This window comes from Cygnus olor, chromosome 1 (assembly GCF_009769625.2).
Source record: "Cygnus olor isolate bCygOlo1 chromosome 1, bCygOlo1.pri.v2, whole genome shotgun sequence".
In the NCBI taxonomy this organism is placed as follows: domain Eukaryota; kingdom Metazoa; phylum Chordata; class Aves; order Anseriformes; family Anatidae; genus Cygnus; species Cygnus olor.
The window spans coordinates 36,673,804-36,691,373 of NC_049169.1; the positions used below are offsets into that span (position 1 = coordinate 36,673,804).

Sequence of the window (17,570 nt, forward strand, 5' to 3'; positions counted from 1 at the left end):
AAATAGTAAATAAATAAGCAAATTTCATAGTGAGATAACACTATTAGAATGAGTTTGACTGAGAAAAAAAAATATATATATATTTTTGTATGGAGCCATGCCAAGTACCATAGATATGGAGTTCTGGCAGTTAGCATTACTAGCAAGCAGCTTTAAGATTTAGATCCTGGGTGGCAATGCTGCATCCATGCTACAGCATTGGATCCAATAATGGAGAAATAAGTAGCTGATTTTTTAAGAATTCAAGAAGTTAAGAAAACAAAACCCAGGTAAATTACTTTACTTAACAGATTTTCACCCATCCCAATTAACGACCATGGAGAGCTGAGTTGGAAACTGAGGCAAGGATTAAGAAAGACACAATAAAATTTGTGTCTTGCATGAAAAATAATCTTTAGAAGGACTGTGGGAATTACTGCCCTAAGTTTGGTGCTAGAAGCAGTGCTGATTGAATTTTCTCACTCACTGCATTGTTCTGCACTGTTTCAGTTGTTATTCATTTTTTCATACTTGTGGCCACTTGTCTTCCTTCTGATGAAAAATTTCATTTCTTGCTCATTTTTCCCTCAGTTCACATTGTCTCAGTCCCTCCTACTTGAAGAGACACCTTGACAGCAGCATGAAGCAGGATGGTCAGGATAACACTAACAGTAGAGAAAATTGGGTCAGTAGTAGTTTACAAAGGAAAATAAAATTGAGGTAGCTTCGGAATCACCAGATGTGGCAGCGATAGTTGTTCTCCAAAGACTGTCTGTAAAGATGAAAGAAGCACTTTGTCTCTGTTACATTTGATTTCTCTGTTAGGATTACCTGCAGAAACTTCAGTAATAATGTGAATCTTTTGAGTTGGAAAACTGATCGTTATGAACTCAGCCAAGGCAATATTCTCACGTCATGTGTTACTGTGCTGCTTGGCTTGCGGGGACAAATGGAGATCTAAAGGCTTCATAACCTGTTTTTCTACTCTGCCATTTAGATGTTCCCCAGCTTACTATAGCTAAATCTTTAGGGGGGAAATCCTGGCTCTGTTGAAGTCAAGTCAATTTTGGCAAATGAATACAATGGAGCCAGGATTTCACCTTGTACCTTGAAGACTGGCTTCCTTTCTATCGTCTGCTGCAGAAGGAGTAATTTTTTTTTGTAAGGTGAGATTTGGATAGCAGTAGTTCACATAACTGAATGTGAACTACTTTCCAGTTGCTTTCACAATCCATTTAATATGGGAAAAAACCTGCAATAGGAGACTTACCCGTGATTATCTCAAATGCACAGTATGCTTTGGCATAGTCTTGACTTTTTTGAGTTAAAGGTAATGAGTTGGATTTCCCTGTGTGAAATGAGCTTTATGGAAATGTCCCTGTTTTCAGATTCTCTTTGAGACTCCCCATAGATTTGATTGGAGGAGAGAGGAGGAAAGATGGAAGCTGCTTTTTATTTTTAATAACTCCCAGGCCAGTGGGCACCTGAAAAAGCCTTCCTCGTTGTGTCCCAAGGCTGGCCCTAGCCCAATCTCCCCAACAGTCTTTGTGTTGCTTTATGACCTTGAGCTCTCGCCACCTCTGATCCACATCAAGTTCAGCCAATTCTGCTGAAGCAGCTGTCAAGGGGTAGGAACAAATGGAGAGGGCTGCAGGGGCCCATCTACTCTGTCTGTGAGGCCAGGTACAGCCTCGGGGTTGAGGGCTGGTGGGGATCTTTCAGGATACATGCAGTCACTGCAGTGTAAGCAGGAGTACTGATAAGTCTGCCCTTCCACCTGCAAGATCCGTGGAAGGCATAATTCGCTGTGCCCCAGCAAAACTGGCTTTAGCTCTGGGGCCGTGATGTCAATTCTGTCTTCTGCACCCAAACCTTGAGTGGTGTCGGTCTTTGTCCTCAATGATCTGTGGTGCAGAGGTCTGAATGTAAGATACACAATGCAATAATTGCACACTTCAAAAATACTCCAACACGGGAATTAATAGCAATTAACGACATGCAAAACCACAGATCTCAGTGTCATCATGCAGAAGAATAGAAATGTTTTGCAACAGTCTCAGGAAGAGGCAGGCCAGAAACTTTGGTTCACCCACCCAAAAATATCAGTACATAATGACTTCTTCAACTAGGGAAGATACCTTCTTGTACCTTGGTGACTGCTTCAGCCCAGACAGCTAAAGAACTGAGAAGGAAATATAGATAAGAGAATGCAGAATGTATGTTGTTTGCTAAATTTTCCCCACAGAGTATAAATCACCAAAGTATTTCCTTAGGAGTAAGGTGGTAGTACAATACAAAGAAAGTCCATCACCTGAGTTAAAATACATGCATGTGTTTTTTTGAGCTTTTTTTTCTTTCTTTTTCTTTTTAATTTTCAGATAGTCATCTGAAACTTGCATTTCCATTTGGTTCTCATTGGGTGTCCATTAATTTTTTTCTTCATGTCGTTGTAATCTGCAAATATATATATTTGGACTATGGACCTGTCAGCTTAACCAGGAAAGAGACTGGAGCTTCAGCAGTAATATTAACAAACTTCAACTTTTAACATTTCTGATTTACGTTGTTTCATTACCATGTGACACACGAGGTCAGGGAACACATGAATTTTACACTCCAGATGAAAGACCTGGTTTTTGGTACGTCTTTAAAACAGAACTCTGTCTCTATCACACGAAAGATAAAAGAAACAATTAGGAATTTAACATCTCTTCATCTACCTACTTGTACTAGTGTTATGAGAAACCTCCCAAGCTTTATGGAGAACACGCTTTAACTTTTTCCACAATCAAAGGTGGCTCATGCATAAAATCCATAATCTTGCCATTGAATGTAATTACTCTATCTCTGAACTTTCACGCCAGACAGTCTCCTACATCCCCATACAGCTGCCTAAAGAAAGCAATAAATGAGAGAGACAATAAACTAATCTCAAGTATCTCCCTTTGCAAGCCAGCCCTTGTGCTGCACTTCGTGTTACACTCCACTCTAGCTGCAGGCTTATGCTAAAAGCAGCAGCCCTGCTTCCCCTCTTGCCTCTCATGGTTTTTTCATGGCTTCCCCTTCACCGAACCTCTCCTGGTGTGGTCGGAGTGCGTCATGATGCAGCACATGGACAGAAAACCCATCTACCAAAGGAAGAACCTCGGTGCCTGTGAACTGTGCCTGCTGGTGCTCACTCTCTGGGTGCCAGGTTTATGGTGGCCGGGCAGCCTCTGCAGCAATGCTGTGTACTTCCACATCAGTTCATAGAGAGCCACCGATTGCACTGGGATCCTCAGCGTTTTCTAAGGGCCAAGAATATCTGAAGGTTTACAACTACTTTATTTCTTCAAGGACTTATCTTGTATTCTCTGCAGAAATGGCATTCTGTCCACCAGCAGAGGTTAGAAAGGGCCTGAGTGAAACCTGCAGCTTGTGTTATTGTCATAAGAGAGCACTATTCCGTATTTAATAAATGACAGTCATGTTCTCTGCCATACCCAAGGCTGTGTGAGAAAGGTGTGGTATAGATGGGTTGAACTGGGAAGCCGAGAAGAATGACTTCCCTTTAAAAAAGAAATATTATTGTTGTGTTAGTTTCCAGTTTTTAGGGCCAAGGGAAGAATTGCCAAGTCTCAATAAATCACCCACTGCTGCCTTTATTGCTTCCTGGAAGGAATTCTCGGTAATGGTGTTGGCTGTTCTGTACATGCGCTGGGAGAAACAGCAACACCCACATTCATGTCGTGTTTTCGTTCAGTTCTCAGTGACCTGTATCTGGTCCTCTCAACATCTCTTGGACATCCAAAAGCAAAGCATGGTTGGGTGATACTGCAATGCCATTACAGTGGTGCCATTCTTTTCCCCATAGCATAAGGGAAGATTTCAGTCATCAGGCTAGATCTCTAGCTTTCTTAAAAGTCTTTATACCCATTGAGCAGACCTAATGACAAATCAATACTGGCCATCTGGCTGGCAAAGCCTACATGAAATAACTGCTATAGCATTTCTAACGAGGTCTAATAGATCTAATGAAACTACTGGAGCAACTTCATCCACCCTGATCGTCTCTTGGTGTCCTTAGAAAACTTGTGGTTTTGTGTGTCAAAACCAGGAGCTTCTGTTTAATAAAATTCATTTGGGGTAAGTTAGCTCTTGCTGGTGTAGGAAGCAGCCAGCAGGCAGCGTTATCAAACAGCTCTCACCCCAAATCCAAATCTTGGATCTTGTGTAGCTCAGAGAAGCTTCAGAATCTTAAAACTTGAAAAAGCTTCTGCAGCTTTTTGTGACTCTCCCCTAGAAAGGCTGATGGAGTTAAAAAAATGTAGAGTTGTTATCATCGAGCATTGGTTTCCTCTTGCTTCACCAGTTTAGCCTTGAAACCAGCCTTTGTTTTGAGTCTGCTGTGTAGCTGCTGGATGCCAAATTGTCTTAACTCCTCCTAATCCTCTAGGCAGAAATTAAGATAGCACATTGCTTGTCTTCCTTGGAGCCATCTGGAATCTGAAGGCTCAATCTGCCTTTGAGGATGGACCTTCAATATGCATGTATTTCATTCCTGCAGTGAGGCTGTTGTTGAATACAGCCCGTGGCATCTTCCACAGCTAAACACACCTGAGTTCTGCCTCTGCCATGATCAGTGATGTAAATTGGATTAGTTTAGGCAGTCCTGAGGTCATGACAAGCAAGAAATCCTGCAGTGAGTCCTTACTGAAAACTGCTTCCCCTTTCCAAAAGCTCTGACCGCGTCTCATGTTGGCGTCATTTCCAGGCTGCCCCGTGGGGCTGCGGCAGGAAAAGGCCGTGCTCCCTGGGCACTCCTTTGGTGAGTGGGACATAGGGGAGCCACAGGCATTATAACAAACAGACGTCCTATAGACGACATTATAACAAATAGACGTCCTATAGACATCATTATAACAAATAGATGTCCTATAGACGTCATCATAACAAATAGACGTCCTATAGACGTCATCATAACAAATACATTCCTAATCAGCTCACGGGGAGCTTTTTGTATCCTCTAACTTGCAGCTTCTTGGCTGATGCTGAGCATTCATTTAACTACTCTCATATAAGCAATGAGCTCTGGAAAGTTTTTTGGGTTGGGATTAGAAGAAGGAAAGCAAGTCTGAAAAACAAACAGAAAAATTAATCTTGCTTTTTTCTATATTTACCTATTTTTAACCCTCGTGTTAAAACAAACTCTCGACAGAACTCATCCAGGCTATGCACTAACTAACATGATGTTAAAATGTTCTTTTTGAATCTGGCTTTTCATCAATACACAGAACAGAAATCCTCACAGCCTCCATCAACCATGAATCAAAGTTTTTCTGTAGTCTAGGAAAGCAAGATTAAAAATAGATCATTAGCCAGGTTTCCTAAGGAAGTAAGGCTCACAGGATCATGCTGTCTGTGTGTCAATCCTTTCCTAATAACAAAACCTTATTATTTAATCTACTTGCCAATTTCAGCCAAATTTGACAAGGGAGTAGATATTAAACCTCAGAGATATTAAGTTCTTAAAACGTTCATGAAATCAGGAGAGAGATCGCATTCATGCCCTCTCTGAGGGGAGACCTGAGCAAGAGTTCAACTATATTATTAGATTATACCAGATAATATTATTATAAATAATATATATATTATTGTATTATACCAGAGAATCCACATGAGGGGGGAAGAGAGGGAGGCACTGTGAACGTCCAGCTCTGGGAAGTGCCGATGAGGAGTTTCACACTGCCAGGATCTGTCCCCTGGCCACCACGCGGCTCCTTCTGCTGCCCAAGGAGCGCCTCGGTTCTTAACGCTCGGGGGCTTCTCAGATTCCCTGATGGTGGGGGTCTTGTAAATTCCTAGATAGTTACATCAGGCATTCATTTTTATATTGGAATACTTCTGCCTTTTTCTTTCTGGAAGCTTGCCTCGCTGTTTGGAGCTTGGGCTCGTGAGTAAGGTCAGTGAGCATTCCCAATAAATGGGTTGTGCTTTCAGGAGAGAAGGGCTATGTCCATACCTGTGAACAAAAGGGACAAAAGCCTCTTTCCTGGTCCTAAAGGCAGGTGACAAGACTGGCTATTACAAAAAAGGGAATTGTTACAAGGATCAGAGAGGTTTCATCAGGTGCTTTCAGAGAGAGCAGTGATGCTTCCAAAGGCTGTTCTCAATGTTCATTGGGTTTCAACCAAACCTAAATAAACCTGATAAAAACTTCATCTGGAAGGGTGAAAGATATTGCCAGTTTTGATGCAACAGTAAGTCCTCTTTCCCCTCTATTTGCCAAACGCCCACTTTCACTCTCTGTCTCTTTCTCACTACTTGGCATTCTGAATATCAGGTTTATGGTTTTAAAAAAGTGCAGTTCCAAATCCTCTACCTCTTTACAGGACAGGCAAAGTGACTGTCTTATATTTTATTATTTGTTTTCGATTTAATTATATCTGGGAACTTTAAAAACATTGTGGCACCTTGTCCTTAGCTAAACCTTTCCAGTAGCTCCCTATTTCCTTGCAGATTGTGTTTTGGTAGTTGAGCTACTTAGCATTTGTATTTCCGTATGATGTGTGCATGTAACAGTTGGGAATGGAAAGCACTTTATAAATGTCCCCTTGCTCTCTTTATTCATATAGACTCCTTTCCAAAGATATTTCTGAATGGTGCCCTGACTTTTAAAGTACTCCTATGGGACACAATCAGAGAAAAGATGCACGAAGCTGTTCTTTTTCTTAGTTTTCTTCTCCTCTCAGTGTAATAAGTGATAAAAGACAGCTTGCAAAGTCAGTGCCTGGCTCTGTAGGGTGCATCTTGTCTGGTGGGTTGTTGGTTATCAGAATGTGTACAGTGATAACAAGCAATGTACAGGGAAGTTTTTTCTTGTAGCTAATGTGGTTGTGAAAATACAAAGGAGTCAGAATGACTATTTTTGTTTGTAGTAGAGCATCCCTTTGGAGCTTACTTTCAGCATTTAATTTCTTTCTATTTATTGGCTTGTTTTAGTTGCATATTTTTAGCACTTATGTGCAACTAGTTTCTAATGCCTTTGTCTAGTGTGCTGTAAAGTTGTAAACACTGGAAGATCTAGGAGAAAAGTGCTGGTTCCAGTGAGGCTGCTGGAAGCTTTCCCATTCCTTCAAGTACGTGAAGATCACCTTGTGTTCTTGCAGAGTGCTTCTCTCTCATTTGCTAGTTGCTGCTTATTTGCAATGCCAAAGACACTTTTAATTTTCCTCCCCTTTCTAAGATCTCTAACAATTTCTGTAATTCTATGCCCTGAATTTTGCACTGTTTCCCAAGGTGACATGATGACCATGACATAGGTTATGACCATGAGTGGCTCCTAGTGCTACCTCCCGTGTTGCGTTTTCTTTCATGGCCGTTCGGCTGTTGCCAGGCAAAGTTCGATTCATTTATCTCCCCATGTTGGTTTCCTGATTTGCTGTCCAGTAATTTATGACCACGTGGAGCTTTGGTGCTCATTCTACTACCCAGTGACCCTTGCGGCCCTTTCTCCCCACCTATTCTCAGCCTTGTGGGACCCTGGGCCAGTTGTTGGCCCCTGGGCCAGTTGTTAATGCTGCGAGATGGAGGGCCTGGTATGTCCATGCCAAGGTGGATAAAAGGTCACCAGCCCCATCTTGCACAGCTTTTAGCATATGGCATCGTGGATCAATATGATGGCTATGCAGTGCCATATCATGAGAGATACTTCAGCAGAAGTCTGCAGCAAAAGTCAAGTGCTAGTAAAGGCTAATCAACCTTTTGGTATCATGTCTGTTGCCAAATTAATAAAAAAAAAAAAGGAAAACAAAAAAAGAAAACAGATGAATAAACAGAAATAAATAAATATTTCACCCTGCATTGGTTTACCATGGGAGTAAATTACGGGTCAGTTAAAAAACAAGGAGGGATAGCTGTAAGGGCCTGTTTGAGAGCTTACTTTAAAAAAATGGAGAGATGGTTTGACAATGTGGTGGTTGACACTGAAACAGAGCTGGGATGGAAACTCTCCCTGCCTGAAGAAGATTGAAACATCAGTACTTCTTTTATTCTGCATCGACATCTTTTGAAGGCTTATGTGCAAGGCCAGAGGCCTGTCAGAGGGGTGAGCAGAGTGTGAAGAGTTTATAACAATTCAATGAACAAGGCATTCAGGTACAAGGTACCACTTGTCTAGTTTTTCACCCTTGCAGGCTGAGAACTGGGGTCCTTGTTTGACCACTTAATACCAAATACCTTGAATTTAGACAGCGAGAAGTTGATTATGCAGATAAACAAATGCTGAGGGTAAAACCCGTATGTTGTCTCTGACTTCCCCGTAGCGTGGTTCAGAGCTGACTTCTCGCTGTCCGTCAGTTGCTCATAGCTGCCCGTGTCCTAGACCCATTTAATTTACTAGTAAAGACAAAGCAGATACCTGTCCCAGCCAACTGCCCCCAGCTTTATTTGTTATTTGCATCGTGAGGCCAACTGTACTGAAAGACATGTATGTAGCTGAGACGTTGCTCATGTAGTGAGGAGCCAGAACGCGTGGTCCAGACAGATACCCTGCAGCTTGAGGGGAATATTGTAAATAAAATATTGAGTAAGTAGCTTTATGTGGAACAGTATCTTTGACTTCAACTTGGTGGAATTCCCCCAGTTATGGACATGCACCTTTTGTGGGGGGGGACTTTATCCTGTGCATAAATACAAGCTGAAATGCACTGCCAAACGAGGGCATGCATTGGTGGCCTGGGCAGTTATTGGTGGTGGTATTTTCGAAGGCATGTCAGCAACATGTTTGCTTTCTTCACTGTGTTTTGGTGTTACACTATCAATTAGAAAGATAGGCTATGATTTTTCCCTTCCGTCTTTTCACCACCTGAGCTATATTTAAAATATGAAAGACTTGAGCACTGGGGGAAGGTGAAGAATGAGCAAGAAAGGAAAAGGGAATTGTTTCCTTTCTGATGGCTTCAACTGTTTCCTCCAATTGTGCAAACTTGTTCATTTTTTGACCAGGATGGATTTTGAGGGTTTTTTTTTTGCTGTAGTTTAGATCCTTAGTACGGGATTATGATGCCGATTATGCAACATATGTAGAGTATTTGTAAAATGAATCTACAGGTACCTGCGTGTGCAAGACTTTCAACTCTTTTTTTTTTTTTAAAAAAAAAAAAAAGCACTGTAACTTCTGAAAATACATCCTCTCCCTGATGTAACGTGCAAAGATCCAACATTGTACTTCCCCCCTAGAACTTCTGGGGAAATGCACTTTCCTGCCGACATATTGTCCTTTAACAGGACTCCTGCTGGTAGGACCTTGTGTCCTGCTGTGACAGCCATGACCATGTGTGCCACTGATTGTTAGTGGGCAATATAAACCTGATTGGAACATGCCCACTAATTGGTTTGAGAGCTAGATATAGACAATGCTGTTTTATAGCAGATTGTGTAGATAGGCCTAGTCATAGGGTTAATTCTGCTTGACAGCACATCAGCAGCATCTTGAGAGTAATTACCCAACTTAAGTTTTCCCACAGTTGAATTGAGATCTTCAAAGGCTTCTACATTTACAAGTATTATTAACCTATATCTGAAACATGATGTTCCCACAAGGGCTAATTTTTTCTTTCTTTTATTAAATATACAGGTTATAGGGTTCATTTGCTAAGTGCTAAGCCCTTAGAAGAAAACACTACTTGTTAGAGAGAGAAAAATCTGTAGTGCACGACCAAAGCTAATGGTGCATAATGCACACATCATTGTCTTTTTGCAAAGACTTTAAAACAAGTTAAAATTTAGGTCTGGTTCCCTTCCTCTCTCCCTCTCTTCCACCCCCCGCTTTCCACTTTTAAGAAAATCAAACCACTTATTCCTATGTGCAGAGTGAGTAAATTGAAGACACACACAAACAAAACCCTCCTAGGATGTTGTTCAATTAAGTGCAGATCATTGGATACAATACATATGACATTAATGAAACGGTATCTGCTTCAAAAATAGATTGGAAACATTCGTGAATAAATTAAATCCTGTTAATGACTTTTTAAAAATGAAAATGAATTAAAACAATATTTATTTCATAGGAACAACTGTGTGTCATGATTCACGGAATATAATTTAATCCTGTTTTAAATTTATATTCTATTTTCTGTGTTCATTTTGTGATTTGTCTTTTAGAATATCTTCTTTGTAACTGTTCATTATAAAAACCCAAAATATTAAAAATCACAGTTATCATTTGTGTTCAAATGCCATCAAATGCATTAAATATTAACACACGCAGACAGGCAGTCTTGTTAAATGCAATATTTGCGGGGGGGGGAGGCAAATGGCTTTTATGGCATGAAGCGGATCTTGTAACTTATGATCTTTTTATTTTCTTTTGCAGGTCAGAGACAAAGTTTGACTCCAATTCAGGTATGTTTAGATTTACGGTGTTTTGCTGAATGTACACTACTCAGGTTAATCTCAAAAGAGTAGTTTATCAGTTCAAGTTCAGTTTAGTTTTAAACAAACTGGGGTAGGTCAGCCTTAAAAAGGATCTTCATTTCTCACCCTCTAAAAACAGCATCATTACAGTGAAACATTCGCTTTCATTCCTTTCATTAGTTCCTGTCTTTTTACTTTTTCCCAGAAGATGATCAGGAAGATGTATCTTGCGACAGGCTTTAATTGATCCAGAGAAATTATAGTGCAAATAAATGATAATACAGGCTAAAGCAAATGGAGGGTTGAAGTGAAGTTTGAGAATGATCACGGCTTTAAAGGAGAATGTTTTTCTTCCTGGTGGACAAAGACATTTCATGGGAATTTGAAGTCAGTGCAGCCTATCTGTCAGGAAACAGATGATTTGTCATCAAATTTTCGTGACAGATGCATGTACACAATGCATGCCAGACCAGTCTGTAGAGCTCTCTCTAGGAGGTTTACCGAAAGGCAGTCTCTCTCCAGTTGGCTTTTTAAAGAATTTTAATGTGTTGTAGGGATTGGGAGGGAAGTGAAGGTCATTCTAACAGGTTAATGTGTATCTAACAAGACAAAAAACACAGGACAGCAAACAGGGACACAGTTGGGAAAAAGGCAGAGCTCCTAATACCAGACTCTTATTTATTCGGTTAACTATTCTTGGCTGTTCCTAAACATTAAACAATAGTAGATTAAGAATAGGCTGTTGTCCTGAAACTAGCTGAAATGTCCATTGCCTGGCAAAGTCACTCAAAATAATTTTTTTGTTAAGGTGGAAAAGACTTTTTTAAAGAGAAAGCCTGATATTATCATGGCAATCTCGTGCTTAGGCCTATGTTATCTTCTAATCAATTTGCTTAATGCAGTGATTGTAATTGCTTATGATGATATGCATTTTACAATACACATCAATCAGATTATTTATGAAATAGCTTGGTTCCTTTTATCCCAGCTACAGCATGATTTGGGTTTGAAATGTGAGGTATTACTTTGCTTTTTCTTTCCACACTAGATTTTATCTTTGGAACTGTATGGGAGTGAAACCTACAGCAGGAAGCATTTATATAGCTAATTCCAGCATCTTGTGTACTTGAGTCATCTTGCTTCTATTATGATTTTAGTCTGTGAGTTTGAGGTTACGTGTTTTAAATGCTGCTTGAATGTACTATATGCTAAGATTGTTTCTTAGATCCTGACCAAACAGGTTCACACGGGGGGATAGCTTCACACATTTTGTGCCATCCCCCCAAAAAACAATGCTGTGGAGTATGGTGTTAGATATCTCACTTTTCTGTGGAGGGGGAAATGCTGTCTGCAGGACTTCGGTTTGCTCAGCAGATTAAGCTACAAACACTTTCCTGACTTTTTATTTTGAAGCAGCATTCCTGTTCTGTGCCCTGCTCCTTGGCCGTGAAGGCAGGGGTGTGGGATCTCCCCGGAAGCAAAGCACAACTTTGGCACCATCACAGCTATGGCAAACGCTTGCTCAGTAAATGTTACCAGGCCTTCGTGATCGGCTCTGTAGGTTGAACGTGAGCTCTTAAATGTCTCTTCTTCATCTGTGTGGGCTCCACAGGCTTTCTATCCTTGAGAGTGGGCCCCTATTCTGGGTGCAGACTTCTACCATATCTCACACGGGGATGTTGGAAAGCCTGGTTGTCCAAAGACAGGAGTAATGGCTTTGCTCTGCCTGCCCCCCTGCTCTTCTGCAGGCACTCTTTAGGCATTACTCCTACAGAATAGGACCAGATGTTAGAAAAGGATTTGTAAGTAAAGACCTTTTATCATAGACCATACAAAAAATATATAAATGTAAATGAGCAGTAAAAGCCCCTGAATCTTCTCTGTCTCCACGTTTTTTGCTGCTCTTAAATATTCTCTGGACTTGCACCAGAATTCTCCGCAGCAGGTGGTCAGCCAGCTTTGTTTGCTGAGTATCAACATCAACAGGTACTGTGAACGTCACAGGGAATTTTAAGCCTTGTGCTGTGCTGCTTTCCACTTCAGAGTGCTTTGTATGCCATTGGGGATACAGTTTGGGAATGTCCAGGGCTGAGGAACTTTTTAGATTTATTCCACTTTTTTTCTGCAGAGCCTCACTTTCATCTTCTGCTTGTGATCCCATTCCCCTAAATCCCTGAGGAAGCCTTCGGTTTGAAATGTTTCAGACTTTCCTGTCATGGGACCCTGGCCGTCTGCCCAAGGTTTGAAGGCTTCTCACCTGGAGATCCAAGGTGAATCACCAGTGTGAGTGGCTGCTCAGCCTGGGCTGGGCTCTGGCTCAGTTTATTCTTTGCCCCAAATGTTGTCTTTGGAACAGAGAATTACAGACATTTAATGGCTTGGTCTTATCATCGCTGCCTCTTTCAGTGTCACATCCCAAGACAGTTGTTAAATGATAATAGAAAAAGAAGATTAAGCATGCAATTAAGATGGCATTTTAAGAAAAAAAGAAGTTACAGAAAGTTCATAACCTTAAAGTGCATTTCATGTCCAGAAACACCAAGATTGCAAAAACCTTTATCTTTGTGAAAAGTAGAGCAGCCTTCCCTTTACAGGGATGGTGCTCAGATCTTCCACCAAGAAGCTCTTCTTGGTGGTCAGATAGTATAAGCACTTAGAGTTTATCTTTTGTTCCCAGTATGTGAGAACAGCGGAGAAATAGAGCCAAGGAGATCAAGTCAGCATGTTTCACCCAAATAAAACATCACTGTTTTTATTTCTCCACCAAACAACTTGCTGTCCTGCTCCCAAAACCAAACAATAAGCCCAAAACTCCTGGTGGTTCTGAGCGACCAGGAGGGACCGGAGGGATGCATTGGTGATGGCAGAGAGGCATCTTGGTAAAAAAATCTTTTTCTAATACGAGGGGATAAGATGCTCTATGTAGCACCATGTTCTGCATACCATGTGCCTTTGAAATGTGTAAATGTGGCACTGCTTTTAAAAGGGCTCCTGCCATTTGAAATCAATGACTCTGTATTTATGTGACCTTGAGTTCCTCGGAGACACCTTATGGTACTTTCATGTCCCTCGTTTCGTTTTGAATTCCCCAGACTTTGATTCATGAGTAAACCAATGATCCTGCAAACTGGAACAAACATGCTTTGTTTGAGTTTATCTCATGTTACTCAAAACAGCTCAAGTGTTGAACCTGAGAATGAGATAATTCTATTCTAGAATGAATATTTTCCTACAGGGAGCTGTTCTACAACCTGCCGCGCGCCCTAAATTAACCCTAATGTTAATTCCAGTTAACTTGTGAGCCTTGATGTGCCCTTGTTAAGCATTTATCAATGCTTATTGTACTTCTTTTCTCTAGAAATACGTGTGAAGTACTGAGGAATTAAAAGAAGTCTTTCTGAAGCGAGTACAAAGTCTGGAATACAGCTTTAAAAGTGCCCAGTAGGCTCACCATAAATGAAACCCTGGAAATAGTGTTCAACACTGAAATATTAGGCAAACATTGTCAAAAGAAGATTAATTTGAACTTGAGAATTAACTTAAAAGAAGGCTGTAAAATTCCTATAGTGATGATCAGGATTTATCATATAAATAGCTATAACATCTGTAGGGGACGCACATTCCTCATCTCATGACTAACAGTTCCATCTGAGGAACTTTTTTTTACTCTGCTGACTCTTTATAAGTCTAGCTGGCAGAATTTCTGTCTCAGAGACCAAGGGGGTTAGCTTCACGCTGTTAGAAGATCCCATGAAATGAAACAATTTTGCTTTCCTGTCACAATATGATGAATTTCGCTGGAACTGGAAATAGATTTTTCTAAAAAAACTTGAAAGCGAAAAAGATTGGAAAAAAAAATAGTTTTTCTCAAAATTTGTTAAGGAACAAAGTAAACCACAAAAAATGCAGCTGAATCAAATTTGTTCTAATTATTAGAATTTTGGGAGTGTCTAAAATGCTTGGCGTGCTATGTGCTTGGTTAGCAAATTTTAAAGGCTTGTATTTGCTTTTGGTGCAGAGCAATACCAGGCATATAAGAATGAATTTAAGAATGTAAGAATTATATTGGAATGGTAGGTTAAGGAAAGATTTCTTTTTTTCTTATTTAGAGAAAAAAATATACTTTTTTATGCTGTTCAATAGCAGGGGGAACTTGTATATCTCCGAAGTTGCCACTGAACTCTGTATTCCCACTTTAGAAAAATAAGCATGGAAAATTCAAACAACCGTCTCAGCACGTCCTCTGCACACCAGTGAATGGTAGTGGTGAGTTTCCTACTGCCTGCAGGGAGGGCTGGAGCTTTCTTGGGAAGTCTCCTGTGATATTTGGTGTATCCTGTCTGTCGCTGCGGAGGTGAGCCATGTGATAGTCAAGTAATAGTTTTGGCAGTGAAATTGTGAACGGGAAGAAATCCGAGGTTTGTTTTGTGTTAAAGAGGAGCCACAAATCCCTGGACAATACACTTGGACTCCAGTGGAGTCTCTTTTATGTATGTGTCACTCAGAGGGTTGAGCAGAGGAAGTCGAAGGGCGCAGTGGCAGAAGAGGGAGGCACGTCCAAGGGCACACGCTGCCTTCAGCTCTATCCTGCATCGCCTGCTGTGCCAGCCTTCCCCCCCTCCCAAAAAAGAGATGCATCTCCAAATTCAGCTCTTCTCTTTCTCCGCTCGATTGAACCACACACATCTATAAAATTAAGTGAAACGCACAGATCATCTGTGTGATTTTGTACCACCGTTTGTGTAAATACTTCGGAAAACTTTCCAATTAGCATCAGGAATTAAGGTATAATAGCTGCCTGTGCAGCTAGAGGCTGTCCGGAGGGACAGCTACACACCGGCTTTTGTTGGATCCCTGCCACCCCAGCAGTCAGGCACAAAGCAGGTCAACGAGACCCCGACAGTTTCTGGAATTTCCTTCGCCTGCCGTGTCTGGAATCACAGTGTCTGCTGGTGACTCTGCAGTTTGCTCTCCTCTCTGCACGTTGCTTTTTCCACCAGAATGACTGTACCCCCTGTCTTCAGCACTGCATAGCGCTGCCACCCCTGTGTCCCTGTAAAAGTTGCCATCCTTGCCTCTCTCACCTCTTGTATTTACTGCTTTATTTCCCTTAATAAGGCCCCTGTAATGTACTAACTCACCGGGCTACATGATTCAGCACAGGTGTTAGAGAACACTTGAAGAAAATTATAAGGTTGGGGTGGTCAGATGTTTTCCTCTCATAAATTCCTCTCAGCTACACTTCCAGATGTTCAGCAATAGACTTTACAAACTCTCACTATCAGCCCTGATTTCCCCTAGCCTGACATCAGTCCCATTGTACGAAAGCCATTGGTACAACTAGCAAGAGCACAAGGAGCATTTCTGCTGAGTAAGAAAGAAATTAAACTCGAAAGATATCATGAAAGTGAGCATCTCTTATCGACCCTTGCTACTAGGGAAGCCTAAAAGACACTTAACTGGCCTGCAACCTTAAGTCTCTGTAGCAGCAGGGAACTTAGTAACATCACCTGTCTATCAACTGATTGGTAGATCTAAGTACGGGTTACCAAATCAATTCCTGAAGTTTACTGATGTCAGCTTCTTCATCCAGAAACTGCATCCAGGTTCTTAATTTCTTAGCAAGGCCGAGTACTTCCAGGAACTGAGGCAGAAGAGACATTTGGTGTTTGTAACAAAATCGTATCAACAATCTCATTGGTCACCTTACAACCAGGGAATTAGGTTTAAAAGGATTAATTTCAGAGTCTGTAACAGGGAAAGTGGCAAAATCAGCAGATATACTGTAGAGTATCTCTGAAGGGTGCTCCACAGCTTTCTGGATGAGGCAAATGACCTCTCCAGTCTCTTTCTCAATGAATTATTTCTTTCTCCCTGGCCACCACGACTGTATGGGTTCCTGAAAGGGTGCATGAGCTGGCACAGTGAGACAGTGGGAGTGAGCAACTACATAAAGAGAACAGCAGCTCAGATTATCTTATTTGTCATTACTTGTTAGTGCTATTTTGCTCTTGGCATTAACAACTCTACAAGCAGATCGTTAGGGATGCAATGGCTGGAGAGCACGATCTGTTATATTCGTTCAGCACTGGGACACGTCCTTAGATCCAGATGCAAGCTGAACCATCTGTTGAATGTTTTCAGGGCCACGCTACAACGTGATCTGGAATATACATGGCTGGGACATGTAACTGATACATCCCAGTGAGTTATGTGCTAGTAACAGCGCTGACCTGTGGTAACTGATCACCACCCTCATATTTCTCTTCTGAAGAATGGCAAAAGACAGACAAATTATTTCAACATATAGAACAATTTTAATTCATGGAGTTTTAATTCATGGAGTTTTAATTCATGGAGGGCTGATGAAAAATGTTGTAAGCATGCAGACAAATTTGCTATCTAGGATTTTTGAAGAAGGTAGCCTGTTGCCAGAGGACTCCAAAAAGGGACATTTCCAAATTCTATTCATGGTTTTCCAGTTGCGGATATTTTTTTCTTCCAGTTTCTATTCACCCTACTTCTATCTGAGCTTGTCTAATCCTTGCTATGACAAGCATGATTCTTCTCAACTGTCAAATTATTTTTAATAGAAAGCCTATTCATTTCCATAAGCTACATCCATGAATCTAGCAACTGAAGGCCAACGGCCTCGATCAGTCTCACAACAGACTTCAGTCTTCCTGTGTGATTTCTATTTTGCAATTTCCTGAATGATATATTCCTCCCTCCAATAAAGTCTGTTTGTGTTCTCATTAATAAGGCAGCTACTTACGAATGCTCTGCCCTTGTGAGCCTTGCTCACTGTGCCACTCCTGCATGAAGCACTTTTTTGTCATGTAGTACGAACTGTGTGTTAAAGGGCTTCACTCAGTGAGCCAAGAATATAATATCAACAAAGTCAAATACAGTTTTATATTTTTGTCTTACATATACTTTAATAATCGTTGCTACTTTTTTCTTGTCTTGCTCTGGGAATCTTGCTGAAAAGCTTGCAATGTGTTTAAACTGGTTCTGTAATGAAAATATTTACATTTAGGTATTCCATTTTAATATCATTCATGTAAGCAAATTCATCAGATTTATTTAGGAGGATTTTTTTTACGCTTTTTTTCTAAGTACTAAAGATCATCTTTTCTACTTTTTATTTCATTGTAAATATAAAAAAAGGTCTGTCCTTAAGAAACAATTTG

At 40.8% G+C, this 17,570-nt stretch overlaps 1 protein-coding gene across 3 annotated transcripts in view; it reads left to right on the top strand.

The window, feature by feature from the left end:
- MSRB3 (methionine sulfoxide reductase B3) overlaps nucleotides 1-17,570 on the top strand; it is an 84,582-nt gene that overhangs the window by 34,756 nt on the left and 32,256 nt on the right. For all 3 annotated transcript variants that reach the window (XM_040552591.1, XM_040552599.1, XM_040552603.1), the window contains one exon: nucleotides 10,337-10,365. In XM_040552591.1, coding sequence (XP_040408525.1) covers nucleotides 10,337-10,365 — 29 coding nt within the window. The remainder of the gene's footprint in view (nucleotides 1-10,336; nucleotides 10,366-17,570) is intronic.